General features: G+C 59.0%; 1 protein-coding gene and 1 long non-coding RNA gene across 3 annotated transcripts; both read left to right on the plus strand.

Annotated features, from left to right (window-relative positions):
* The first annotated feature begins 854 nt into the window (after positions 1–854).
* Positions 855–1820, plus strand: LOC122237795. The gene is made up of 3 exons (XR_006216438.1): positions 855–926; positions 1097–1170; positions 1463–1820. It is a non-coding gene; the product is annotated as an uncharacterized LOC122237795 (long non-coding RNA).
* Positions 1821–13029: 11209 nt separating this feature from the next.
* Positions 13030–25062, plus strand: LRPAP1 (LDL receptor related protein associated protein 1). Of its 2 annotated transcripts, none has more exons than XM_042985068.1 (8): positions 13030–13290; positions 16519–16663; positions 19388–19512; positions 20372–20492; positions 20682–20840; positions 21820–21902; positions 23387–23488; positions 24756–25062. In XM_042985068.1, exons 1-8 carry the CDS (start codon positions 13069–13071, stop codon positions 24816–24818), a joined length of 1020 nt encoding a protein of 339 aa, XP_042841002.1. In that variant the 5' UTR covers positions 13030–13068; the 3' UTR covers positions 24819–25062. The 2 variants fall into 2 exon arrangements, with proteins under 2 accessions (XP_042841002.1, XP_042841000.1); XM_042985066.1 differs by having other exon boundaries at positions 13032–13290; positions 23312–23488.
* Positions 25063–25400: the final 338 nt, after the last annotated feature.

Raw genomic sequence — 25400 nt, forward strand, 5'->3', positions numbered from 1 at the left:
TCCTGGAGCCGACCCAAGGCACCCTCTAAAGAAAAGAATACAAACCTATGGAAATGAAGCCAGGCATCAGAGTGGACGTCGATTCAGAGTCAGAAAAAAAACTAAGACAACTTCCAAGTTTAGAAAACCCAAAACATGGGGCGCCTGGGGGGCTCAGTCGGCTGAGCGTCCGACTTCGGCTCAGGTCATGATCTGTGGTCCGTGAGTTCGAGCCCCGCGCCTCGGGCTCTGTGCTGACAGCTCGGAGCCAGGAGCCTGCTTCGGATTCTGTGTCTCCCTCTCTGTGTCTCTGTGTCTCTGTGTCTCTGGCCTGTGCCACATCTCTGTCTCTCAAAAATAAATAAACATTAAAAAAAAAAAAAAGAAAACCCAAAACATACAAAACGTGGAGGGAACGGCGTCTTTGCATCAACGAGCCGCCTGATCCGTCTCTATAATCCTTTGTCCTGCCCTTCTTGGCCACATGTTCTCAGTCATCTCCGCGTACGACAGTGTTGCGTCACGTTCCACGGAAGGAACAGAAACAGGGCCGCAGTTGCGTTTCTTCCAGCGTGGCTGGTCGAAGCGCGCTGTCTCTCCTGCGTGGTCGGGACGTGCAGAACGCAGCGCCCGGCCCACGCCCCGCCTGGATCTGGCGCCCACGCGGGAGGGTCCCGCTTGCGCAGAAACGCGTGGTGCGTGGCGCATTGTTCCGGCCACGGCGCTTCCGTTCTGACCAGGTGCGGATGCGCGCCGGGCTGCTGACGCCTGCGCACATCCGCAAGCTGCGTGCTCGCCGCGGGGGGCACACGGATGTGCTCGCCCCAGCTCCCCATCTCCGCCCTTGCCCCGCGCCTCCAGGTCGTGATGCTGGAGGGGTGTCCTGTGCTGGGTCTTCATGTATAAAGGTGACTGCGTGGTGACACAGAGGTCAATGCCGCTGAAAGGTAAGCTCAGTGTCACAGATCCCTAGAGAAGAGAGGCCTGAGGTTCCGAGGGCCGTGGGGGGGGGGGGGAAGCGGGGGGGGGGGCAGGCTTGGAGCAAGTGCTTTTCACGGGAAAGGAAAGGTAGGGCAGGGGAACCGCTTCGGATTGGCCAGGTAAGTACTTCCCGCAGGCTCTGCGCATGGGGCTTTCCCAGTCGTCGCTACTCGGCCCCAGGGTGACACGGACCCGGGAGACGGCAGCTTGGTGCGTGTGTCCCTGGATAAACGGGTGGGTCGGGAACGGGCTCTGGATCACGAGGGAGGCACCTGTGCGAGAAAACGCAGCAAGGGAGGGGCTGCGGGAGGCCTGCTGGCGGGGGAGGGGCGCTTGTGGTCTTCACTCCCCCCCCCCGCCGCCTCCCTCCCCCCCCCCGCCGCCTCCCTCCCCCCCCCCCCCGCCGCCTCCCTCCCCCCGTCTCCTCCCTCCCTTCCCCCCCCTCCCTCCTTCCCCCCCCACCTCCTCCCTACCCCCCCACGAGCTGCGCTCCCCTCCCCAGACCACGAGGACGCTCAGGCACCAAGGAAGGTTCGCGCGTTCACGTGTTGACCGTCTCCGTAGACACCGAGGAAGCGTTCAGAAAACGCGATTTCTGCGAGAGCGGCCGAGCTAGAGGAGGGCCCGCGGCTGGGCCGGCGAAGGCCTCTCCCGGGAACCTAGAGCGCCGGTCCAAGTTAGCGGGGAAATGTCGAACGCGTTCCCTCTCGGATTGGCAAGGAAACCAAGAGGCCCGTCGGCGCCCGCTGCTCTCCGACGTCAGCCCGGATGCGGCGGTCGGCCTGCGCGGCCAGACAAAACCGCCTTTGCTCTCCGGACGTGACCGCGTGTGTGTGTAAGAGGCGCTAAGGAGTCTTGGGAGAAGTGACGATCGTTCGCAGTGGGTTCGGCAAAGGCGGGGGATACAAAGTCTATGTGCAGGACTCAAACTTTATCTCTATGTGGTAGCAACGCTGTTGGGAACGTAAAGTTTCATAAACAGACGTCACAGCAGCAGCGAAAATATCAAAATCTAGAACTAAGGTATAAGATCACTACCAGGAAAATTACAAAACATCACCAGAGACATTAAAGGAGATCTAAGGAATTGGAGAGACCATGTTTGTGGAGTAGAAGACTCGATACAGATTCTCCCCAAATTCATTAATTTGCTCCAAATCAATTTATAGAACCACAGAAATTTGGGGGGCACCTGGGCGGCTCAGTCAGTTAAGCGTCTGACTTCAGCTCAGGTCATGATCTCACGGTCAATGAGTTCGAGCCCCGTGTTGGGCTCTGTGCTGACAGCTCAGAGCCTGGAGCCTGCATCGGATTCTGTGTCTCCCCCTCTCTCTGCCCCTCCCTGGCTCACACTATGTCTCTCTCTCTCTCTCTCTCTCTCTCTCAAAAATAAATAAACATTTAAAAAAAAAATGAACCAAAGAAATTTCTATCCAGATCCTACCTAAGTTTTTGTGGAACTTAACATTCTGATTCTAAGATCTACATGGAAATACAAATTCGACTCAGCAAACATTTATGGTTCCTGGTACTTGGGATACATCAGAAAATACACTCATCAGAGACCCTGCCTTGTGCAGGTTTCGTCCCAGCAGCAAGACCCTCGAGGAACATCACCCCAGGAAGCGGCTTACCCAGCATGGCCGAAGGGTAATATAATAAAGACTTTGTGGAAAATGAACAGCGGGGCAGGGTGAGGGGCAGGTGGGCTGCTGGGGGTGCGCGGGGTGGGGGAGAGTTTGCCGAACTAGCAGATGGCTGAGGGGGACCTCACTGAAGGTGACCTTTGCAAAGCACGACAACAGCTCAAACACAAAGCCAGGAAAGGTGTGAGAAGACATGTTCCTGTGGATGCCAGGGCACGTCGTGAACCCTCATAATCAGGACGGTGTGGGGTCGCTGTGGGAAAGACTAACAAACAAGCAGAACACAATTGTCCGCGTGGACTCCTGATTTAAGACGACGGTGACACAGCCCCGTGGTGGGAAAAGAGAGGGCATCTCGGTAAACATCACTGGGACGACAGGTTGCGTGTGTGATGGGGGATGAGAAATTGTGCTCCCACCTAAATCCATCCTCAAAAATGCATTCCAGCTGGATTAAAGACCGAGCCATAAAAAGTGAAGCATTCAGAAGATAACATACAAGAGTGTATTCATGATCTTGAAGTAGAGGTTGGTAAATCAACGAGAAAAGGCAAAAGCAACGGGAAAACTAGAGAGCCCTCAGGTGGGATCTTCCCGGGGCGGGGGAAATCCAAGTGGCTGGCCGGGGTGAGCCAGCGTGTACCTGTATCACGGCTGGAACTGTTAGCGAGCCCCCTGGGAACTGCAGAACCACGAGGTGGGGACGGCCTGAGGACATCAAGGGCCGGCGGGAACGTGGGTCGTCCGTCCTTTGACCCCCTCGGGAAACACTGTTGCCCCATCTGCTGAACCCGAGGAAATGCAAACCGTGTGACCCAGCAAGTCTATTCTATGTGAACTCTCCGTACTCCGACAAGGCACGAGCTTATACAGGCCTATCCTTAGCAGCATTGCTGACAGTCGCGAGGTCGGGAACAAGCCAGACGGCCAGCGGACAGGGTGAAGGGAGTGCAGTGTGTTCCCCAGGCCGAATGATGTTCGGGGGCCACGAGAGCGCAGGAACCAGCGCTGCTCGGAAGGTGGGTGAGTCTCACCGACGGGACTTTGACGGAGGAAGAAAAACACACAAAGGGCACACGCGGCACGATTCCATGTCCATAAAGAGCACCCCTAAACGGTGCCACCAGTGGTGTAAGACTACAAAGAAGGTGACAAAAAGCCACTACCGGTTACCGGTTACCGGCAGGAAGGGGAAGGCGGGGCTTTGTGGTGCGGAGGGGGTGGCGGGGGCCAGTGGCCTTCTGTAACTTTCTTAACCGGACTGGAGCAAGGGCCGGACCCTCCCTGGACGGCAGGGGTCCTGATGCAGTTCACGATCACTGCTATTAACGCTTTCACCTGCGCCCCTTGAGGGGCCCTCAGCGGGGCCGGCGGCCAGGCATCTCCACTTAGAGACCAAGACTCAAGTGTCAGCGCAGAGCACTCTCTTCAAGGTCCGGGTCTGGGATCCACAGCGACTCCCTCCATCTTGAGACGACAGCCGTCAATACCAGCTGGCAACCACTTACAAGAACTTGCGTTGTCCTGCCTACTTGCCTTGGGAGGGGAGCCCCGTGAGGGCAGAGAATCCCGTGCCTGACACACAGGGAGCGCTTGGCAAAATCCGCCCTGAGGACGAACAGGCTCCTGGTTTACGGCAAACACCGTAGAAGCCGGACTTAGAAACGGGGTGCAGCGGGGCAGGAGGAGGTCGGAGAGAGTCGCCACCGTCACGCACCCTCGCCTGCTGGGTGACATCGGCCGACGTGGGTTCAGATCCTGCCTCTGCACCTGTATAGCTGTTTGACCGCCAACAAACAACCTCCCCTCTCTAGACCTTCATGTCCTCACCTGTGAACTGGGGGGGGGGGGGGGCAGTCCCGCCCTCACAGGATGCTTCCCAGCAGGGTACCAGACACAGCCCACCCCTCACAGCCCACGCAGCCCTCACTGCCTCCCTCGTGGGTAGGAGGCCGGCGGCCCTGTCCCCATTCAGGAGACGGCCACACGGCCCCAGGAAGGGGTGTGAGCTTCCTGAGACCATGCGCACGTCCCTCCCTCCCGTCATCATGAAACGAAGTCCCTTCCCCACATTCCACAGCTCGTTGAGTCAGGGCCTTGGGCACCGGGCTGCTTCATAAAGCACTGGGCGCCCAGGTGGCGGCGGCCAGGGCACCGAGCACAGGTTCACCCCGAGACCCGGTGGCACAGTGGGGACCTCGCGGCGTGGTGGGCCGGGGGGGGGGAAGGGGGGCGGGGGGGCTGGGCCCAGAGTCGTTTCAAGTGCACCTCGCATCACAAAGTCAGAGTCACACGAAAGGACCTAAGTATGTGCCTCCCTGGGGGAGGCTGGTGCGCAGAGGAGGGTGAACTCTTATAAGAACGTCAATTTTTTTAAAGCCTATTTTCAGTGATTGCTGTTCTGCACCAAGTTTCAGCCTGGTGGGAGTTTCATGTCGGAACTACGAAGTGGGCGTTTATAGCGGACAAGTTAATTGTCCTTGTGTGGGGTGAACAACCGAGCGATATCCAGGTACCCGGGTGGGGTGCTTCCTGGCTCGGTCAGCACAGGATGCTCCAGGGAGGGCGAGGGGCACTGGTGCAGGGGCCCAGGGGAAGACGGGGGAGGGGTCCCCACATCCCCTCCACAGCTACCTGCCTGGGGAAGGCGTCTCCAGGCCAGCCCCCACCTCCTTGGGAACATGATGCCTGAATGGGCAGAAGCACCGGGTTCAGGGGGAGTGGGGGACCGTCTGGAGCCTGGAAAAGGAAGCTTAGAGCTGCCAACCTCAACCAGCCTCCTTTGGCCAGCAGATCCCACTTGAGTCTCTCGTGGGCCTGTTCTGGATCTGAAGTGGGTATGAGATCTTCACCATCCATTCCTTTTTCCATCGTCGCCAGGGACGTGGCACCTAGTTTTTGACAAAAGGCAGCCTATTCTAGGACTGAGCTGGGAACAAGGGAGGAATTTATCCTTCATCCTTCCATCTATCCATCTGTCTTCTGTCTTCTGTCTTCTGTCTTTCCATCAATTTATCCATAGCCCTTCATCTATGCATCCATCCATCCATCTATCCACCATCCATCCACCCACCCACCATCCACCACCCATCCATCCATCCACCCACCCATCCATCCACCCACCCATCCATCCACCCATCCATCCATCTACCCATCCATCCATCCATCCATCCATCCACCCACCCATCCACCCACCCATCCATCCACCCATCCATCCACCCATCCATCCACCCACCCATCCATCCACCCACCCATCCATCCACCCATCCATCCATCTACCCATCCATCCATCCATCCATCCATCCACCCACCCATCCACCCACCCATCCATCCACCCATCCATCCACCCATCCATCCACCCACCCATCCATCCACCCACCCATCCATCCACCCACCCATCCACCCACCCATCCATCCACCCACCCATCCATCCATCCACCCATCCATCCATCCATCCATCCATCCATCCATCCACCCACCCATCCATCCATCCATCCATCCACCCACCCATCCATCCATCCACCCATCCATCCACCCATCCATCCATCCATCCATCCATCCATTCTTCCACCATCCATCCATCCATCCATCCATCCACCATCCATCCATCCATCCATTCTTCCACCATCCATCCACCACCCATCCATCCATCCACCCACCCATCCATCCATCCACCCATCCATTCTTCCACCATCCACCACCCATCTATCCATCCATCTACCACCCACCCTTCAATCCTTCCATCCATCCGTCGATCCATCATCTACCCATGTATCCATTCATCCATCATCCATCCTTTCCACAAACTTTCACTGAGCAACAATTCTGGGCAACGGGAGACAGAGATGCAGGAGAAACAACTGATCTCAGAGAGCACACGGTCCAGAGGAAAGAGGACGCAGACATAGGCACAAGACAAAGATGCAAAAATGGCCAGCCTGTGGTCCACATCCTGGGGGGACAACTTGGGTCACTGGTCTGAGGAACAGAAGACTCAAGGAACTGGACGTTGTTGCCAGCAGTGTTTGATGCCCGCCATGGCAGCTGGCAGGGGAGAAGGTGGACAAAGGGGGTGATAAGCGGTAAACACATGGTGAGGGGGTCAGCAGTGGGTGAGATTGGGGTGTGGTGAGTCCCAGCAGCTGAAGTTGCCGAGGCTGGGCATGGGGCAAGTCAACCAGACAGAGACAGGGTGGTGACTGCTGAATGGGTGCTTGAGACTGTGTTTAGGGAGCAGGGAGAATTCACGGTCACAGTCACAACGCCTGGTGTGTGGCCATGAGAGTGGGCGACTGGCATAGTTGGGGTTCCAGAGGAGAGCAGGCCAGGGTTGTGGAGGGATCACCCACCTGGGGATGGAAACCACCAAGGACCACAAAGGGAGAAGCATTAGAGAGAGAGCAGTGCTGTTTTGGAAGGACCAGCGAGCACCCGTTTTCCGTTAGAGCAGGGTCAAGGGCACATTCCGACAAAAGGTTCAGTCAGGAAAAAGGGATGTTGCTCGTGGCTGGTCATCGGTTCAAGAGGGCACCATGGAAGGTTTTAGGGGCTAGGGAGTGGTGGGACAAGGGGTCAGAGAAGGGGGTATCCAGAGCTATAGGGCAAGAGCTGGCCTGGGGGACTTGAACTTGACATCCAGAGGGAGAAGGAGCAGACCCAGATCAGTCCTCGGGTCTGCGAGGCAGATGGCAACATGGGCCTCACTCCTGCCGGGAGCCAGCTGAGGGTGACCTTGCCACAAGGCGCCTCCTGAAGTCGTGCATTTGTTTTGCTCAGAGAGACGTCCTGCAAGCGAGCTGCCCCTGCTTTAGCAGGTGACACATTCGGCCTGGACGCACCTCTTCCTGCAACACAGGAAAGCCTAGCTGTCCGTCCTCCTGAAAGGCGGGGGCCCTCGCCCTGGGGCTCCCTGGCACCATGTTTGTGTCTGGACATACGCCCCTTCACCCTCACTCGGCTCCACCCGGAGCCCTCTGCATCCAGCCTGGGCCACGGGTGTGGGAGAAGGGTGGTTGTGCCGCTTGAAGAAGGCTTTGGCTCTACTGTGGCTTCTCTCTCCCTGCGAGTTTTAGGCCTGGTCTCCATTTTTTTTTAATGTTTTTTTTTTTTTTTTGAGAGAGACAGAGACAGAGTGCAAGCAAGGGAGGGGCAGAGAGAGAGGAAGACACAGAATCGGAAGCAGGCTCCAGGCTCTGCGCTGTCAGCACAGAGCCCGACGTGGGCACGTGAACCGTGAGATCATGACCTGAGCCAAAGTTGGGTGCTTAACCGCCTGAGCCAACTCATTTGCATATCTGGAATATCTTTATTAAGAGACTCTTGTTGATATTTACATACTTTCTTGGTAGTGTGGCTGGGTATAGAATTCTAGGTCACAGGTCGTGATCCTTCAGCAATTTAAGATTCACTGGAACTGTTGCTATCAAAAAGTCTGAAGGTTATTTTATACCGTTTACTGATTTTTCTCCTCAAAAGCTTATGAAATTTTATTTTTGCCTCCAGTGTTCTGAAATGTCACATTAATCTGCCTCAGTGTGGGTCTATTTTTATTCATTGTGAAAGTCACTTGATGGGTCCTTTCAACCTGGCAACTTCTGTCCTCTGGATCTTGAAATTTGTCTCGAATTATTTCTTCAATAGTTCTACCGCTCCTCACTTTCTCTCTCCTTTCTGAAACTTCTGTTAATCAAGCTCCAGGTCTCCTGAATTGGAAATCTAGGGTTTCTTCTTGTCTATTCTTTTCCTATCTGTCTTCTCTTCATTCCTTCAATCTCCTTTATCAGAGATTTCTTCAATATTATTTTCCTATATTCTACTTGGGTTTTTATTTCTGCTCTCATGTTCGTAGTTTCCAATAGCTGCTCTTGTTCTCTGAATTATACATATTTTCCTTCTAAGACATCATATGTTACATGTAATTCTGCAATTGCGTGTGCGTGCATGTGTGCGTTCTGTGGATGTCACACCTTCTCCTGTCTCTGTGAGGGTAACAATAGTCATTTTTGCCCCTTTTTTCTCCCTGCATGGTTTTTGTTTTCTCTTAGTTGTTCTGTTGTTATTGCCTATTTGTTTTAGCCCCTCTATCTGTACGTGTCTCTGCCTCTCTCTTCCACATTAGGAGCTGTCCTTAGATTTGCACGAATCCTTAGCTGACTGCCCATGACCCTGCATGCTTGCATGAGATTTGTTGACATAGGACCTCTCAGCGTAGAGTGATCTTGGTGGGACCTCGTTGGGTTAACTCTGCTACCAATATCTTTGGTTCTTTCCTATTGAGATGGTCTGACTCAACAGAAACATTTCTTCTAATCTCCGATCTGGAGGCTGAGGACCCAGCTGAGCAGGGAAAGAAGACAGGAGCCTCTACAGTCCGCATTCAGGATGATTCAGTCCCTGCTGTACATGTGCACGTGTGTATTTTGTCGTAAGAGAAACTTTATACATAATGAAACCACAGATCTTAAACATACAATTTAATGGATTTTCACGAAAAATACACCCCTCTAACCGATATTTCAATCAAAATATCAACCATTTCCATCACTTCAGAAAGTTCTTTTGTGCTTCCTTCCAGTTCATCCCCAACCACCCACCACCCCACCATAAGCAACTAATGTTCTGATACCTAGTATCATAGATTATTTTTGCCTGATCTTGAACTTCAGAAAATGCAGTCATATCCAGTGTTCCCTTTTGTTTCTGGCTTATTGAACTCTTCATAATGGTAAGACCGGTCCATATCACGTAGCAGTTCGTTTTTCATTTTTTTCTTTTTTTTATACGCGTCTACCACAATTGTTTAACCATTTTCCTGTTGGTGGGCGCTTGAGTTGTTTAAAATCTTTGTCTGTCATGAATAAAGCTGCCAAAAACATTCTTGTACAGTCTTTTTATAGATACATGTTTTGATTTATCTTGGGCAACTTAGGAGTGGAATCGCTAGGCTTGATGTGTTCTTTCCAGCTCAGCTCTTTTTTAATTAAAAAAGATTTTTTTTAAGTTTATTTATTTTGAGAGAGAGAGTGCATGCGCATGAGTTGGGGAGGGGCAGCGAGAGAGGGAAAGGGAATTCCAAGCAGGCTCCTTTCTGACACGGTGCTCCAGCCCACAAACCGTGAGATCATGACCTGAGCTGAAACCAAGAGTCAGATGCTTGACTGACTGAGCCACCCAGACGCCCCTCCAGCTCAGCTCTTAACTCAGGCAAAGGACTCAGGGAGCAAAGCATCCTGATGGGAACCGAAACTTCCCCTCAAGCAATAGCAGCTGTCCTGGGGCTAGTAAGACCCCTCCTTTCCTCTCCCCCCACCCTGGCCACTGACCCCAAGACAGTGATCATCCTGACCTTCACTGCCCAGCCGCATGGACCCACCAACCTTTATCCCACATTTCCTCATAGAAAGCTGGCTGTATCTCCAGCACTTTGGAGACAGTGTTTGAGCCCCTCGTCCGCTTTCTTCCAAGTGTTGTCCTCCTGCAATAAATCCCTTTCCTGTTTCCCCACCACTCAGCTCTCTGCCTTTGGATTTTGTCAGCAGCCGAGTGGCCAAACCTGGTCTGTTTGGAACCCCCCGAGTCGGGTGCTCTCACACCCCTGCACCCCGGTTACAAATTCATAGAACTGAGCCAATTGGATTGGGTCATAGAATAGGTATTTAATTGTATAAGGAACTGACAAAGGGTTTTGCCAAGGGGTTGAGCAGTTTCCACTCCCACCGGCAAAGTATGAGAGCCTTAGTGGATTCATATTTTTCTCAACATACGACGTTGTGAACCTAACTAATTTTGGCTTTTCTCGTGGGCATGAGGCAGTGTGCTGAATACTAGGGATACGGGGGAGAGCGTCCTTACATTCTTTTTAAGGTGAAAGTGCTCAACATTTCCCCAATGAAGTATGATGTGCATTCTGCATTTTTTGTAGATGCCCTGATTCAACTGAGAGGGTCCCCTTCCGTTGCTAGTTTGCTGAGTGGTTTTATCGCAACGAACGGGTATTGGGCTCGTCGAGCACTTCTGCTTATTTGTGAATGTTACCCATTGGGTTTTTTTCTCTTTTATTCTATTAATAAAGAGAATTACATGGACCCATTTACAAATATGAAGCCAAACTTCTTTATGTACTGTGGAATCCCATTGGCTAATATTTTGTTACGGATTTTTGTGTTCGTGTCCGTGAGGAATGTTGGTCTGGAGTTCTTTTGATCAGACTTGTATTTTAAAAGGCTAATTCTGTGGGCGCCTCGGCGGCTCAGTTGGTTAAGTGTCCGACTTCAGCTCAGGTCTTGATGTCACGGGTTCGTGAGTTCAAGCCCCGTGTGCTGACAGCTCAGAGCCTGGAGCCTGCTTCGGATTCTGTCTCTGTCTCTCTCTCTCTCTCTGTCCCTTCTCTGCTCATGCTCTGTCTCTCTCTGTCTCAAAAATAAACACTAATAAAAGAAAAGAAAAGAAAAGGCTAATTCTGGTTGCTGTATCCAGAACAGGACTCCTCAGGAAACAAGGTAGAAGCAGAGAGGCCAATAAGGAGATCTGGAATCTGTCCAGATGAGAGGCGGCTCAGTAATTAGGTGACTTGGCAAGTCAAACTCCATCTTGTGGCCTTCACCTATCAGTCTGTGAAACAACGACGGAGTACAAAGGAGTTGCTTATAGGAAGCAGGGTAGGCAAGAAGTTGTTAGCGAAATAAAAGAAAGGTTTGTTTCAGGCAAGGTCACCTTCCCTTAGGCGAAGGGCTGGTGTCTTACTACATACTTGATCTCAACATCCTTTGGAGGATGGAGTTTTATTTCACTGGTGCCGACCGGAAAATTCCTGGCTGGCCAGTTGAAACTACATTTCTGGGGGAGGGTGGAACTCCAGTTAGGTTAGATGTTCAGCCCTGGTTTGGTGGCCTGGCCTACCATGACTCCATTTTCGATCTGAAGTTTTCTTGTTAACAGAGGTGGCCATATGATTGCTTCTAGGCAGTAGAACGTGAGCAAAAGTGATAGGCCTGGCTCTCCGACTCCCTCCCCTGTGATATCCTCTGTGCCGCTCTCCCCTCGTGCCCATGGGGAAGCGATCTTAGAAGCCCCGTGTTGACAATGGGGCAGCCTGGGTCCCCTTATCACCACCCAGGGGACAACTGCCTGTTGATCAGTCTCGAGCAGGGAAAAGAAAAAACCTCTATCCTCTTGGGGCCTTTATGCATTTTGGAGTTTGTTATAATAGTTAGCCTAAGCTAAGTAATAAACAGGATAAGTGCGTTAAATGCTAACAGCAGCTGGAACTTGCGCTCTGGCTAGAATGGAGCACAGGGACTGAATTTAACCTTTGTTGGAAACAAAACTGAGCCACTGAACAAGACATACGAAATGATTGCTCCCACGATGCTAGGCATCAGGCGGGAAGGGTAGCAAAGCACTCCTTGACCGTGACCCTTTCGGACAACACAGGGCCCAATTGTAAAGTCCCGGAGGCAGGATTCCTCCCAAGAGGCCCAGCTACTCTCCACCCCCTTCCTTTGTCCTCCTCTTCCCTCCTGTGGGGATGTCCTCCCTTCAAGGCACAACACTGCCACCCTGGGAGGCCTCTCAGGTCCTTCTTAGCATATGGGTTCACCTGCCCCTTCTCCAAGCCCCAAAGCCCCTAGCTGGTGCCCCTACTCAACCACCTACCTCAAGCTACCCGAGGGCAGCGGCCTGAGGTTGGCTCCGGGGCACCACCCAACCCCGACACGCGGGCTCCCTAGGGTGAACTTTGCTGTAACAGGGTGGGGAGAAATGAAGCAGGTACACACGTATCTCTAACACAGAAAAAGTGCGCGGAGTTAACTGTTAGGGATGCAGTTCAAAGACACTGTTGGGGTGTAGGCGCTCCCAAGTCTGGGGAAAGGCTTCGGCGGGGCGGGAATGAGAAGCCCAGACACCTGGACCGGCCTGGGACTCAGCTTGCCTTCCTCTGTCGAGTGAAGGAGTGGGCTGGGTGGTTCGAAACGTCCTGACCGCCAAGCAGGGGCCACCTTCCAGGAAACCCACAAGGAAGGCTCCCTGTCAACGCCGCTGACACGGGAACATATCTAAAGTTTCAGCCAGACAGGGTCCCCGTCTCTGAACTGTCTACTCTCCCTGCGGAGCAGATGGGACAGGGGCCCGGGGCCATCCCGGAGTCCGCGGCGCGCGTGGTCAGGGCTCGACCCTCACTCAACCTCGCAAACCCAGGGAGGGCAGCCCAAGTCGCACTCCGCCTAAGCACGGGCGCCCGGCATCACGAGGCCGCGGCGTGGTTGTCTAGGAAACACTCACGTGCCCCCGCAGGGCTTCGCGGGCCTCGTAGTCCGCCGGCGGCCTCGCCTGGGCCGACCGCACAAGGAGGGACTACAACTCCCAAGAGGCGGCGCGGCGGGGGCGGGGCCGGCGCGCGGCGGGGGCGGGGGCGGGGCCTCTTGGGCTCGAGACAGGGGGTCTCGGCTGGCGGAGGAGGAAGATGGCGTCGTCAAGGCTCGGAGTCGGGTCGCGCGGGCTCCCGCCGCCGCCGCCGCTCTCGCTGCTGCTGCTGCTGCTGCTGCTGCTCGGGCCCTGGCCGGCGGCGGGCCACGGCGGCAAGTACTCGCGGGAGAAGAACGAGCCCGAGCCGCCGCCGCAGCGCGAGCCCGGCGGGGAGTTCCGCATGGAGAAACTCAACCAGCTGTGGGAGAAGGCCCAGCGGGTGAGCGGCGGCCGGGACATCCTGTCACCTGTAACCCTGGGGCCGCGGGGCCGGGGCGTCCTCTGTCTCCTGCGACCGAGGGGGCCGCAGCCCGCGCTGGCGCTGTGATTCCTGCCTTGGCACGCAGATGCCGTGGTTGGGGGTGGGGGGTCCTTTGGGAAGACCCTGAAACTCCCTTCCGGTCTTGGGAGACCCGACCGGGGCACTCGTGCTACATCATCCCACCTCGGTGTCTTGACTTTCTGTGAGACTGTCCAGTTCCCGTTGGAGACCAGTGCTTAGAGCTGTAGCCTGGGGGATGGGAACCAGGGTACTTCTGTCCACCGCTGTGGTCTTGTGACATCTTCCAGTGTTGCAAGACTCCAGTGGGGGTGGCCGAGGGCTGTCCTTGGAGCTTTGGGGTTGAGCGGAGCCCTGGTGGGTGCCTCTGGGCAGGAGCCACATGCGCACTGATCCTCTGTGGTCGGTGTTGGCCCTGCTCAGGGGTGCCTGGTGTTCCGGTGGGGGGACACGGGACAGGATGGGGGGGGGAGGGGGACACATCCTGAGCAGACCCACAGAGTGCCAGACCCCGTTCTGAGTGTTCCTATCGGGTTCTTATCCTGGTCTTGTGATTAAAACGTGTTGAAGCCTTGTCCTCAGAGGTGGGAGGGCTAGAAGGGGAGGGGAGATGGAGTCTCCTGTCCCCTGTTCTGTGCACACCACATTCCTCTGCTGCAGGTGGGACTTAGGAAGGGCAAGCTAAGGTCTCTGTCCTGACAGCAGCTCAGAAGCTGGCAGACCTCCTTGAATGGTGCCCTGCACACAGTCACTTCTGGCAGAGGTTTGAGTGGACCCTGGTTCCAGGTGACTTTTTTGCCCCTTTATTGAGATTTGACTGACGTATGAAAAACTACGCATTTAATGTATTCATCTTGCTAAGTTTGAAGTTAGGTACACACCTGTGAAACTATCCTCCCCACGTATGCCGTAGACATATCAGTTGTTTCTGATGAGTGGCTTTCTTCCTGTGTGTTTGCTTGTCTCTTAATTATTGATGATTTACTTACCTGTTTAATATTGAACAGGTTCTGTTTTGCGTTTGATTTTCTGCTAACTAGTTCTTTTCCATGTGAGGCATTAACATTTAACTAAGTTGAAGAGAGTAAAAGAATCTGGGGAGTGTGCCAGCTGTTTGCATATGAATTCTTTTCCTTTTCTCCTCTTTTTTTGAAACTTTTTTTCTGGAGTGTGGTGGGTGCGGCCAGAGGGAGAGAATCCCACGCAGACTCCAAGCTCAGTGCAGAGTCCGGCATGGGGCTCGATCCCACGACCCTGGGATCGTGACCCGAGCTGAAATCAAGAGTCAGACCCAGCCAGCCGAGCCACCCAGGTGCCCCCCTTTTCCTCCCTTTCAGTGGGACTCGATGCTGCCGTGTCTGGGGCGTTACACGTGGCACGTCCCACACTGAACTCAACAGGCCTCGGTATTTGGGAGGAAGGGCGGCACCAGATCAGAACTGATCTTTGTGAGATGCAGCCCGTAATTCAGGTCCCCAAAGGCTTCCAACCTGAAGCGCAGTCACACGGGGCGTGACCGTAACGCACAGGTGGGCCCGAGTCTGCAGCTCATGGGGCTCCTGGCCGGATGTAGGCCCACTGATTCCCCCCAGGGTCCCGGAGAGGCGGACAGATGAGAAAGTAGGAGGTGAGTGGGGACCACAGCGGAGCCGGCTGGCAGTCAGAGAGCACTCCAGTCCTCTCCCCCTGAAGTCCCCAAGAGGAACGCCAGTGCCATTGCACCATCCACACGGCACTGGGCCGGGAGCCAGGCCCTCGCCGTCCTTGGCCGTGGGTCCCGATGCACACAGCCCTGCGCTTGCAGAGGGGAGACCCTGTGGGTGCCTGGGCTTTGGTGCTGTGTCCTCGGCCTGGGTGGACTACAGGCCTGCCTTTCCCAACTCCTCACCACCCAGCGCCCGATGTGCCCTTCCTGGGAAATCGGTGTGCCCCAAACCGTTGTCCTGTTCCTCCGCCCCGGGAGCCACGCAGGTCAGGCAAGGCTGCAGCCCCAGCTCCCCAGGGGCCTGGCGTTCTCCTGCGAGTGTCCACAGAGGGCATCCAGGTGACCGCGGGGCCTGGGGTGGAGCTCGGGAGGGCAGGCGGGTGCCATTTGAGGAGACTAGGGCATCTGGGTGGGGGCACACCAGAGGCTTTGAAAGGAAGTGTTTTGGGCTTGGGAGCGGTGGTAGGGGTGTGGGTCCCGGGGAGACTAGTGCCTGCCCCAGGACAGCCAGCAAAGGAGGTGGTGAACCCACAGAGCAGGATCAAAGAAACTTCTAGAGAGTTGGAAGAGTTTCCTGCCCTAGGCCCTGCCATTCATGTGGTGCCATCTTCTTACTCCTGAGGAACTTTCCCTGGCTGTTTTTCAAGCTAGTGGACGGGGCCTGAGCTGACAAGTCCCGGGGAAAGGCGGGAGCAAGCTCTGGGTCTCCTCTTGGCCTCCCTGGGGGTTGGGCTTCTTTCCGGAGCCTCGAGGCCACTTAAGACAGCCGCGGGGCTCATCCCGCCTCACCCCAGGCTGGGTCAGGGAACAGAGACACAGCACCGAGAGCCTCTTGTCGTTGTGGCGTCATTAGCGAGTGGCTTGCGGGTGGGGGCATCCGTGAGCCTCGTTCACTAACTGGTTTTCTTTTCATGTGGACGTTGTCCGTAATTTAGTGAGCCGGTCCCCCCAGTCGCGGTTTATTTTCTATCCTAGTTACATAACACAAGGAAAAGGGAAAGGTTTCCTCCCCGTGCTCTGCATTCTGTCCCTGCATCCCCCCACCCCCGTATCGGGGGCCCCGCGGAGGCCCCCAGCCTCCGGGTGGGAGGCGGGGCGTCCTGGTGCAGGAGCCAGCCCGTCGCCTGGGTGGTGTCCTCAGGAGGACTGGCAGCCCCCGGGCTCAAGCCGCTGGCGGTGGGCAGGCCCTCACTGGGCGTTTCTAGGTCATGCCATGCAGTGGACATCTGGTGAGGCTGGCGAGGCTCCGTGTGCGAAGGCCAGTGGTCCTCGTCCCGCAGGGCGGCAGTGCCCTGAGGTTCTCGAACAGGAGCACGTGGGACGTGTTGACTGCCCGGGACCCTGACTCCTGCTGCTCGTGTCTTGTCTTCCTGGCCACCCTCTCTCGGGTCGCCGTCTCCGGGGCTGTCCTGCCGGTTCTTCCTGTGGCCGGATGTCAGAAACCCTCTGCTCTCGCTCCGTAGCTCCAGCTCTCCCCCGTGAAACTGTCCGAGCTCCATGCAGACCTGAAAATGCAAGAGAGAGAGGAGTTCGCCTGGAAGAAGCTGAAGGCTGAGGGCCTCGACGCAGACGGAGAGAGAGCAGCCAAGCTCCTACGCAACCTCAGCGGTACCTTCCTTTCCTTTTCTGTGTGGGGGGAGCCCTGGCCGCCGATTCTGACGTGGTCCGGGGCGGGTCCTCCGAGGAGCGGCCTTCAGCCGTGGACACGGCTGCCGGGCCGTTTGGGGAGGCTCTCGGCAGATTGCGGGGAGAGTCAGGGCAGGGGTGCCCGGACGCGTTGGCACTCGGCGGCTGACGGCCCCGGAGCCGCGTGGCCTGGGAAGGAGGCCGGGGCCACCGAGTTGCCCATGGTCACCTGGCAGAGTCCATAGGGAGGTTCCCGGAGTCTGGAAGGTATGGGGAGGTAGATTTCAGGTCTGTACTGAAAATAATTTCTTTTTTTTCTTTTAAGTGTATTTCTGTAATTTGAGGGGGGAGGGGCAGAGAGACAGAGAGAGAGAATCCCAAGCAGGTTTCACGCTGTCCGCACAGAGCCCAACGTGGGGCCTGATCTCAGGAGATCACGACCTGAGCCGAAATCGAGAGTTGGATGCTTAACCGACTGAGCCCCCCAGGCACCCCAAAGATAATTTTCTAACAGTTACGGTGGAACGTAGTGAGCTGCTTGCTGCAACTATGTATTCCAGAAGAGACAGCGGGCGTCTGCCTCCGTCTCCCACTGTGCAAAAGACCCGCGTCCTCGGGGCCGAGAGGTCACCTTCCTCCTGTCTGGCATGACTCAGCTCGCCGCCTGCATGCCCCGGGTGCCCCACATCGGCTGTGTCTTGGGGTCTGCTTCCGAGCTGACCGGTCTGCTGTCACTGTAGCAAAGAGCAGAGAGTAGGAGTCACGTCCCTGTTCGCCTGCTCGCTCCCGAGCCTGGAGGCCAGCGGCGCCCTGGCCTGTCACCTGCCCCGGGACGTGGGCGCCCTCGCCAGTCTGAGCGTGCTACAGCTCCCCACAGCGCAGCGCCGGGGCGGGGACGGTCGTGGCTGCAGGGCCGTATGTGGCCGGGCCCGGAGGCTGCCCGGGAACGCCCCCCAACCCCTCACGCTCGCGGAGCCGGAGGCTGGCCTGGAAACACGTGGAATGCTCGTCCTCTGTGGAAACAAGAGTCCTTTCTTGAGACCAGGTGTTCTGTGTCCACTCAGGTCTCTCTGAGGTACTTCCTGTCCCTACTCACAGGTGACAGAGGCTCAGAGGGTAGGTAACTTGTCTGTAGTCACAGCCGTGAGCACCGCAGGATTTGAGGGCAGGGTTTTCTGACCCAGCTGGTGATGTTTACCCAGCTGCCCTGCATCTCTTAACCCCATGAGACCCCTGTGGGTTGTTTGGGTCGTACTGTGCATCTGCTTCTGCGGTGAGGAAAGCGGTCTAACTGCTGCTTTACATGTGGCCGCACTCGAACGTGGCAAGACACATAAAAGGCCAAGGCAAGGGGCGCCTGCGTGGCTCAGTCAGTTGAGTGGCCGACTTCAGCTCAGGTCATGATCTCACGATTGTGGGCTCGAGCCCCGTGTCGGGCTCTGTGCTGACAGCTCGGAACCTAGAGCCTGTTTCGGATTCTGTGTCTCCCTCTCTCTGCCCTTCTCCTACTCACACTCTGTCTCTGAAAAAAAAATAAAGATTAAACAAAATTAAAAAAAAAAACAACCCAAGCTGAGAGGACACTAGGCATGACTGCCCCCGGCCAGTGTTTGGGGGGCCGCTCCCCAGGGCCTGACCTGGAGCTACCAGCAGGAGAGAAGGCACTGGAGGGCCCGGGAACCTTCGTACGTCCTCCTTTCTGGAAGGAAGCAGCCCCCAGTGGATGGCGCAGGGCTGAGGCAGAAGAGCGGGAGGGCGTAGAAAAGTGGGCCGCCCCCCGGCTCCCTCTGGCCTCCGTGGCCTCCTGGGCGTGGCTCCCAGTCCCGGTGGAGCCATCTGTTTCTGCGCGGGTGGCACGGGTTGCTCGCATGCTGAGGCGATGTGGTGGAAGGACTCCTCGGACCGGCGAGCTGGAGGCCTCCCCCTGCGTAGGCTGCTGGCCGCATCCTAGAGGTGGCCCGGGAGCCTCCGCGTGCCCTCAGTTCCCCCCCCTCATCCCAGTGCCATTAGCACAGCTGATGCCACACCTGGGGGACCACAAAGTGCAGTGTCAGACCAGGACTTGAGACAGGAAAGGGAGGACCAGGCGTAACCGGATCTGTCCCGGGCTCGCCGGCCTCGTGGTCACCCCGGCCTTGCACCAGCACCTTAGGGAGCAAACCACACTGGACCCGTCGCCTTGTCCAGGCCGTTGGTTTTGACGGAGGGCCCTCCTGTCCCGAGTTGAGTCCTGGACGGGTGGGTCCTGTTCTGTCCGCTCTGCTGCCCGGCCCTCACCATGGCCACCACAGTGTCCCCCTGTGCCCGACGGGGACGTGCCAAGGCTCCAGCGGCCTCACCCGTGAGGTGGGCTTCCTGGTCCATGGGGCCTCTTCCGGCTTGAATGCTTGTCTCTGGCTCCACTTCATGCTGAACCCAGCACTACTGGAATCCAGAACCCTCTGCCTTCCGGGGTGCTGAATGCAGCCTGAGACTCACGTGACCTGTGTTCTGAGGGGGTCCGGTGCGGCGTCCCCGCTCGGACCTGGGAGGCTGGCTGGGGCCAGGCCGAGCCCAACGACATAGTTCTCCCTCCTTCCCCGTCGCTCCTTCCCCTGCTCGGGGGCTATTGCGACTGCCCTGTGGCCGGGTGTGTGGAGCCTGGGCCCAGGGTCCTCTCGGCGCCAGTCGGCCGGTGGCCGGACGGAACACCTGTGTCTCTCCTAGTGATCCTGGCCAAGTACGGCCTGGACGGCAGGAAGGACGCCCAGGCCGTGAACAGCAACTACCTCAGCGACACCGCCGAGGACGACAGCCTGGGAGACCCCAAGCTGGAGAAGCTGTGGCACAAGGTACCCCCTCGGGGCTCCCCGAGAACCCCAGAACGTGCGCCCTGGCGTTGAGAGTCAAGGGGAGCTGCTGGGGCTGCCTCTCTCTGCATGGAAGCTCATTGAGAGGGACTCCTGGGGGGCGGTGGTTTCTTCGTGGACCCATGAGGCCTCCCTGCCTTCCTGGGCCCCAGCCAGGGAATCCCACGAGCCGTGTAGCTGCCGGAGTGAGGAGAGCGAGTGAGGAGAGCGGGCCGATCACTCGTGAACACCCGTGCTCACGCGTGACACGGCTTTGTGGTTTTCTGTGTCCGGGTAGTTGGGGTTTGAGCCTGTGTGGTGTCTGGTCCAGAGAGCTGTGCTCAGCGCGGGGCGGGCGTGCCGGGGCGGTGCTCACCCCCTGTGGTCTCCTGAGGGGGGCGGGGGTGGGCAGTGCGGGCGGTGGGACCGGGCGGTGGCCGGGGCGAGTCCCTCCACTCCTTCATCCCCCAGCTTCTGTCTGGACTACAGTGAGTGGGGCCAGGAATCGGGGTTCTCGCGCTAGTCCCTTGTCCTTGGTCCGAGGGGTGGAGCCGTGCAAGAGCAGGGGGAGTGGGGGTCTGCTGTGGCCACCGTGTCGCCTCGGCCCTGTGGGGCAGCTGGATGGCGAGGAGGTGACTGGCCTGAGGTCCCTCCCCGGGGATCCTGCCGCTCCCGCACCTTTGGTGACCGTGACCCCTCTGCTGAGCCTGGTGACGTTGCTTTGTATTTTCCCGCCACGTCCCCTGGTCGGACGGTCATCGGGGCGAGAACGGGCCGCACACTTGGCCCGGGAGCCGGGGTCCCGCCTGGTCTGAGGGGCCGGGCGGGGGCGCGGGCAGGCTCACAGAGCGCGCTCCTCCAGGCGAAGAGCTCGGGGAAGTTCTCCAGCGAGGAGCTGGCCAAGCTGTGGCGGGAGCTCCAGCACCACAGGGAGAAAGTGCACGAGTACAACGTCCTGCTGGACGCCCTGAGCAGAACCGAAGGTGCGCGCGAGACCGCGGAGCCACCCCTGCACGCGGTCCCGCCCCGCCCCCCGAAAGTCAGCAGCCCCCAGAGTTCCCGGAGGGCCACCGGGGTCGGCCCGAGTGCGCCACAGACGGTCCTTCCTGCGGAGGGCGGTCCCGGGCAGCGGGCGCGGCGCGGCCAGCCCCTCACGGCTCCTGTCCCCGCAGAGACCCAGGAGAACGTCATCAGCCCGTTGGACGTGAGCCGCGTCAAGGAGGACGTGCTGCACAGCAAGCACGCGGAGCTGAAGGACAGGCTGCGCGCCATCAACCAGGGCTACGACCGCCTGCGCCAAGTCAGCCACCGGGGCTACGGCGCCGAGGCCGGTGAGCGGGCGGGCGGCCCCCGGTCCTGCGCCCCGTCCCAGGCGAGCCGAGCGCCCGCGGCCCGGGGGGCGGGTCCCACGCCACCCCTCTGCGTGCTCCGCCCCCGCGCTGGTCCGCCCGCCCACGGTCCGCTCCCGCCCACGCCCCCCGCCTCAGCCCGCGCGGCCCGGCCGGGAACCCTGCCTGGGTGCCCCTTTCCCCAGGCTTCTGGCTCGTCCGTGTGTTCTCCGTCACGGGCTCGGGGAGCGTCAGTGTGGCAGGTGCTTTCCTTGACCTGCGGACGCGGCAGGTCGGGGACATGGTGCTGGGGCCGCCCACGCGGTGCGGGTAACTCTGACCGCCCCTCCCCGCCTGAACCACTCCCTCCCAGGAGGGACCCGGCCCAATGACTCTGCTTCCCCTGTGGTGCCTGGGTCCTTAGAGAACACTCCCCGCGAAGCCCGTTGAGGGCCCAGGGCAGGAAGGGTCCGCTGAGGGAGGGGCGGGCGGCTGGGCCTGGCTTGCTCCGGGCTTCCTCCAGGGCTGGAGGACAGGTGACTGGCCCAGCAGGGCCCCCATCGCCATGTTGGCACAGGAATGCTGGCTGGGGTCAGGGGTCCCTTCCAGGTGCTTGGTTTTGCCCTGGAGACAGGACAGGCAGTGGCCCGAGTTTCAGCCCAGAACCGTGGGTAGCCTGACACAGTCCTGACCCAGAGGCCCCAAGACTCCCGCGCCCTCTCCCCCGACTCCTGCCCGAGGTGGCTGTGCACCAAGGGAGACCCTCCCTGTCAGAGGTGCGGGTTAATGCTCGTGCGCAACCCGGGGCAGTGAGAGCGTCGCCAGGGCCGCGTGCCAACGGGGCCTTGGAACGCACGTGGGAACAACGCTCCGTGTGCTTCCCGAGGACACCGGACGCACGCGTGTCCAGACGTGCACGCTGCCCCGGGCATCATGGGGGGTGCCGCCGGAGTCACCCGGCCTGCTTCTGCCTTTCTGCCAGAGTTCGAGGAACCCCGAGTGATAGATCTGTGGGACATGGCCAAGTCCTCCAACTTCACTGAGAAGGAGCTGGAGTCCTTTCGGGTAAGCAAGGTGCCGGGAGACGCCGGCTCACGGTACCTGGTAGCACCTTTTAAGCTTTGGGCTGGCGTGGCGAGACTCTTCCCCGCACCGGGATTGACACAGGCCAGGGTTTTCACAGGTTTTTTTCCCTGTTGTCCCCCGCGTCCCTCACCGTGCTGGCTGGCAGCCATGTGGGACCTCCGTGTTCACGTCAGGACAGCGCTGGCCTCCAGGGAATGGAGGGTCCGGCTCAGCTTTGGGTGCGCTGGGTCTGAGGACAGAGGGCTGGTGAGGAAGCACGCGGGTCACGAAGGCCGGGAGGAGAACGGCAGACCCTGCCTGTGGCCCTGGCAGTGGGCCCAGGGGGAAAGGCCTTTGGGTTCCCTGAGTGTCACCTCTGCGGGTCATGCTGTGACCAAGCCGCCACAGGCCAGCGGGTCGGGCATCAGAAGGGCACAGGCGAGAGGCCGCCGTTCGCTAGGACAGGAGCCTGGGGGTGTGGGGCTCCGAGTAGGGCCCGTGGGGTGAGAGGTCATTCTGAGATGTGGGCCCTGGAGGCCGCCGCTGAGCTCACGTGTGCGGGGTGGGCCCACAGTCCCGGGGTCGGGGAGGGCAGAAAGGGGGGCCTCCGAGGGGTCCTCGGCGGGCGGGAGAACCAGGACGCTACGGCAGGAGACGCAGCAGGGAGGGCGGCGGGTGCCCAGCAGAGGTCCCTGTACCGGCGTCCGTCTGCAGCTGGGTGGGCAGGCCCGTCCTTGTGGAGCTCGGCCCAGTTCAGAGGGAAGCATGTTGTTGGCTCTCGTGGGCCCTGGGCAGGGCGCTTGGCCCCTGTCTGGAGGTCCCGAGGGGTTGACCAGTTAGCCGAGATCAGGATGTGGGGGATGAGCCAGCGAGCCTGACCCGAGAGCGCTGTGCGGGCAGGAGAGGCAGGAAGGGCAGTGTCGCAGAGCCTTCCCAAGCTGGTGGCTGCTCCAGAAGGGACAGACGGCCACGGGGACAGAGGAGAAGACCGAGCAGTGCAGTCGTGGTCGAAGCCCAAGCCCCAGGTGTCGGGCTGCATGTGGGGTCGGGGCCAGAGGGAGCCAGATGCCCGGCGGGTTCCGTTCGCTGAGGGCAGGGTGCAGGTGCCAGGTGTGGGCAGGCGGCCCGCGAAGGCCGTCAGGTTGTGGCGGGCGCCTCCGCCCCTTCCACCTTCCCGATCAGGTGGCAGTGGGGATGGCCCCCTGGAGCTGCCCCGTCAGGCCGCACGTGGAGGGGCTCGGTGTGTGCGCCCTCAGGGGGCAGCCCCCTGCTTCCCGCGCTGAGCCCCATCCCCAGCGGGACCGGGTCCGAGCCCCAGGCGGGCGGCTGCCGCCCGTGTTCTGGGGCAGCGGGAAGGTCTGCCCGGGGAGTCCGCTGGGGGACGGTCGGCTGTTCGAACGTTATTCTAGGAGGAGCTTAAGCACTTTGAAGCCAAAATTGAAAAGCACAACCACTACCAGAAGCAGCTGGAAATCTCTCACCAGAAACTGAAGCACGTGGAGAGCTTCGGGGACCAGGAGCACGTGAGCCGGAACAAAGAGAAGTACGCCATGCTGGAGGAGAAGACCAAGGAGCTGGGCTACAAGGTGGGCGCGCGGTCTGCGGGGGGCCGGCAGGGGACCGTCACGTCCGCACCAGGACTGCGGCCTCCCGGAGAGCATCCCTTCCCTGGCCCCGCGTGTGCACCGCTCCCTCCTCCACGGAGGCGGGGGGCGTCGGCGCCTGGGGGCGCCTGGTGGGGGCACCTGCTGCCACCACACACCTCCCACCGGGGCAGGGCCGAGCCCTCTCCTCTGGGCCTGTTTAGAGCCAGGGACACCTGTGGACCAACTCGTACTCTCGATCGGGTGACCCTGTGTGGGACGTGAGCCAGGGCCCGCGCGTGTGGGGCCGTGGCTTTGGCACATTCGCGGGCTCGCGGCAGGGGGTCCCCCGAGAATCCGGTGTGGTGCGTGTGGAGGCCTCGTTTGGTCTCATGAGGATGGGAACCGTCCCAGGGCAGCGGCAGGTGGCCTGAGCAGAGTGAGGTCACTCTGGGGCCAGTTCGGTTGTTCCCGGCCGGTGACCTACGAATCACGTGCCCGTCCAGGCACGGAGGTTGGGCTCTTGACAGAGGAGAGCCCCTGGGTCAGACTCCACAGGAAAAAGAGGCAGCAGGGCAGTGTGGACGCTTGGAGGAGGGCTCGAGCCTAGGCTGTTCCCAGGACGTACGGAACACTCTGGGAACAGATGGGATGGGTTGTCTCTGGAGGGAGGGAGGAGGGATCTTCTTCTGTGCCTCTGAATCTGGAGCCACACGGTGTCCTACCTGTTCACACTCAAAGTTTTAAGTGAAACAGGGCAGAAGCGGCACCGAGCGTGTGTGTGGGTCTGTGCCTGCGTGTGGTGCAGCGTCGGGGAGGAGGCAGGTGCCCGCGGGGGACGTCGGTTCCAGAGTGACGTCGCGGGGCGAGAATTTGCGGAGGGGAATCCGCTGTCATGGGGGAGGGCAAGCGAGCTTCGCCGCCGTGGGAGAAGGGCACGTGCTGGGTGGGAAGCATACGGAATGGTCTCCGTGGGGCCGGGGCGACGGCGGGTTCCCAGAGGGAGCCGCTTCTGAAAGCAAGCGGGGTGGACGACGGATACGTTTCTCTTGTTTTTCGGGGTGATCTGTCTCCCGCTGCGTGTCGTTAGTATTTGGTGGTGGTGTCCCGGCCGGTGTTCGCTGCTTTTGGGATTTGGTTTTGGCCGTTTCCGGATGGGTGCGATCGTAAATTAAAACAAGCAGGAAGCCCGGGAGTTTGCACTTTCAAGACTGCGCGTGTGGTTGTCGGGCGGATTGCCGCTGGGCTCACGCTGTGCCCTCGTTTCCAGGTGAAGAAGCACTTCCAGGACCTGTCGGGCCGCATCTCCAGAGCGCGCCACAACGAACTCTGAAGGCCGGGGAGGAGCGGGGCGCCGGGCGGGGTCCGCCCAAGGACGGGCCCGGGCGCTCCGTGGCGGCGCTTGACGCGCACAGAACCTTGGAGGAGGCGTGCGGGGGACTGGCCGGGCGTCCGCGGTGCGGGAGGACGGCTCCGACTGCCCGAGTGCCCGACGGGGCGTGTCGGACTCGTGAATCTGCCCCTGGAGATGCCGCGTCCGGAAAAACATGGCGCGGGATTTAAATGGTCTGACGTGATCTGACGCGTCTTGGTGGTCTCACTGCACCTGCGTCTTGTTTCTTTTTTGCCCCCGCACCTCACTCCCCGGCTTCTCCGTTATGTGATATGGGAGGGGCCCGGGGCCTCGGGGCCTCAGGGCCTCAGGGCCTCAGGGCCCCAGGGCCACGGTCCCCCTGGTTTGACGATTTGCAGTTGAGTTGGGGGTGACCTGGCCCAGGCCCGCTGGGGGCTCAGCCGGCACCTCCCTGCCCACCTCTGTGGCTGGACTTGGGAAGAGCCCACGAGCCCACGGGGCCTCCGTGTCCAGCACGAGTGCCTGACTGTGTCGGGGGTGATGGCTCTGCGGGACCATTCT

Source organism: Panthera tigris, chromosome B1, assembly GCF_018350195.1.
Source record: "Panthera tigris isolate Pti1 chromosome B1, P.tigris_Pti1_mat1.1, whole genome shotgun sequence".
Taxonomy (NCBI): domain Eukaryota; kingdom Metazoa; phylum Chordata; class Mammalia; order Carnivora; family Felidae; genus Panthera; species Panthera tigris.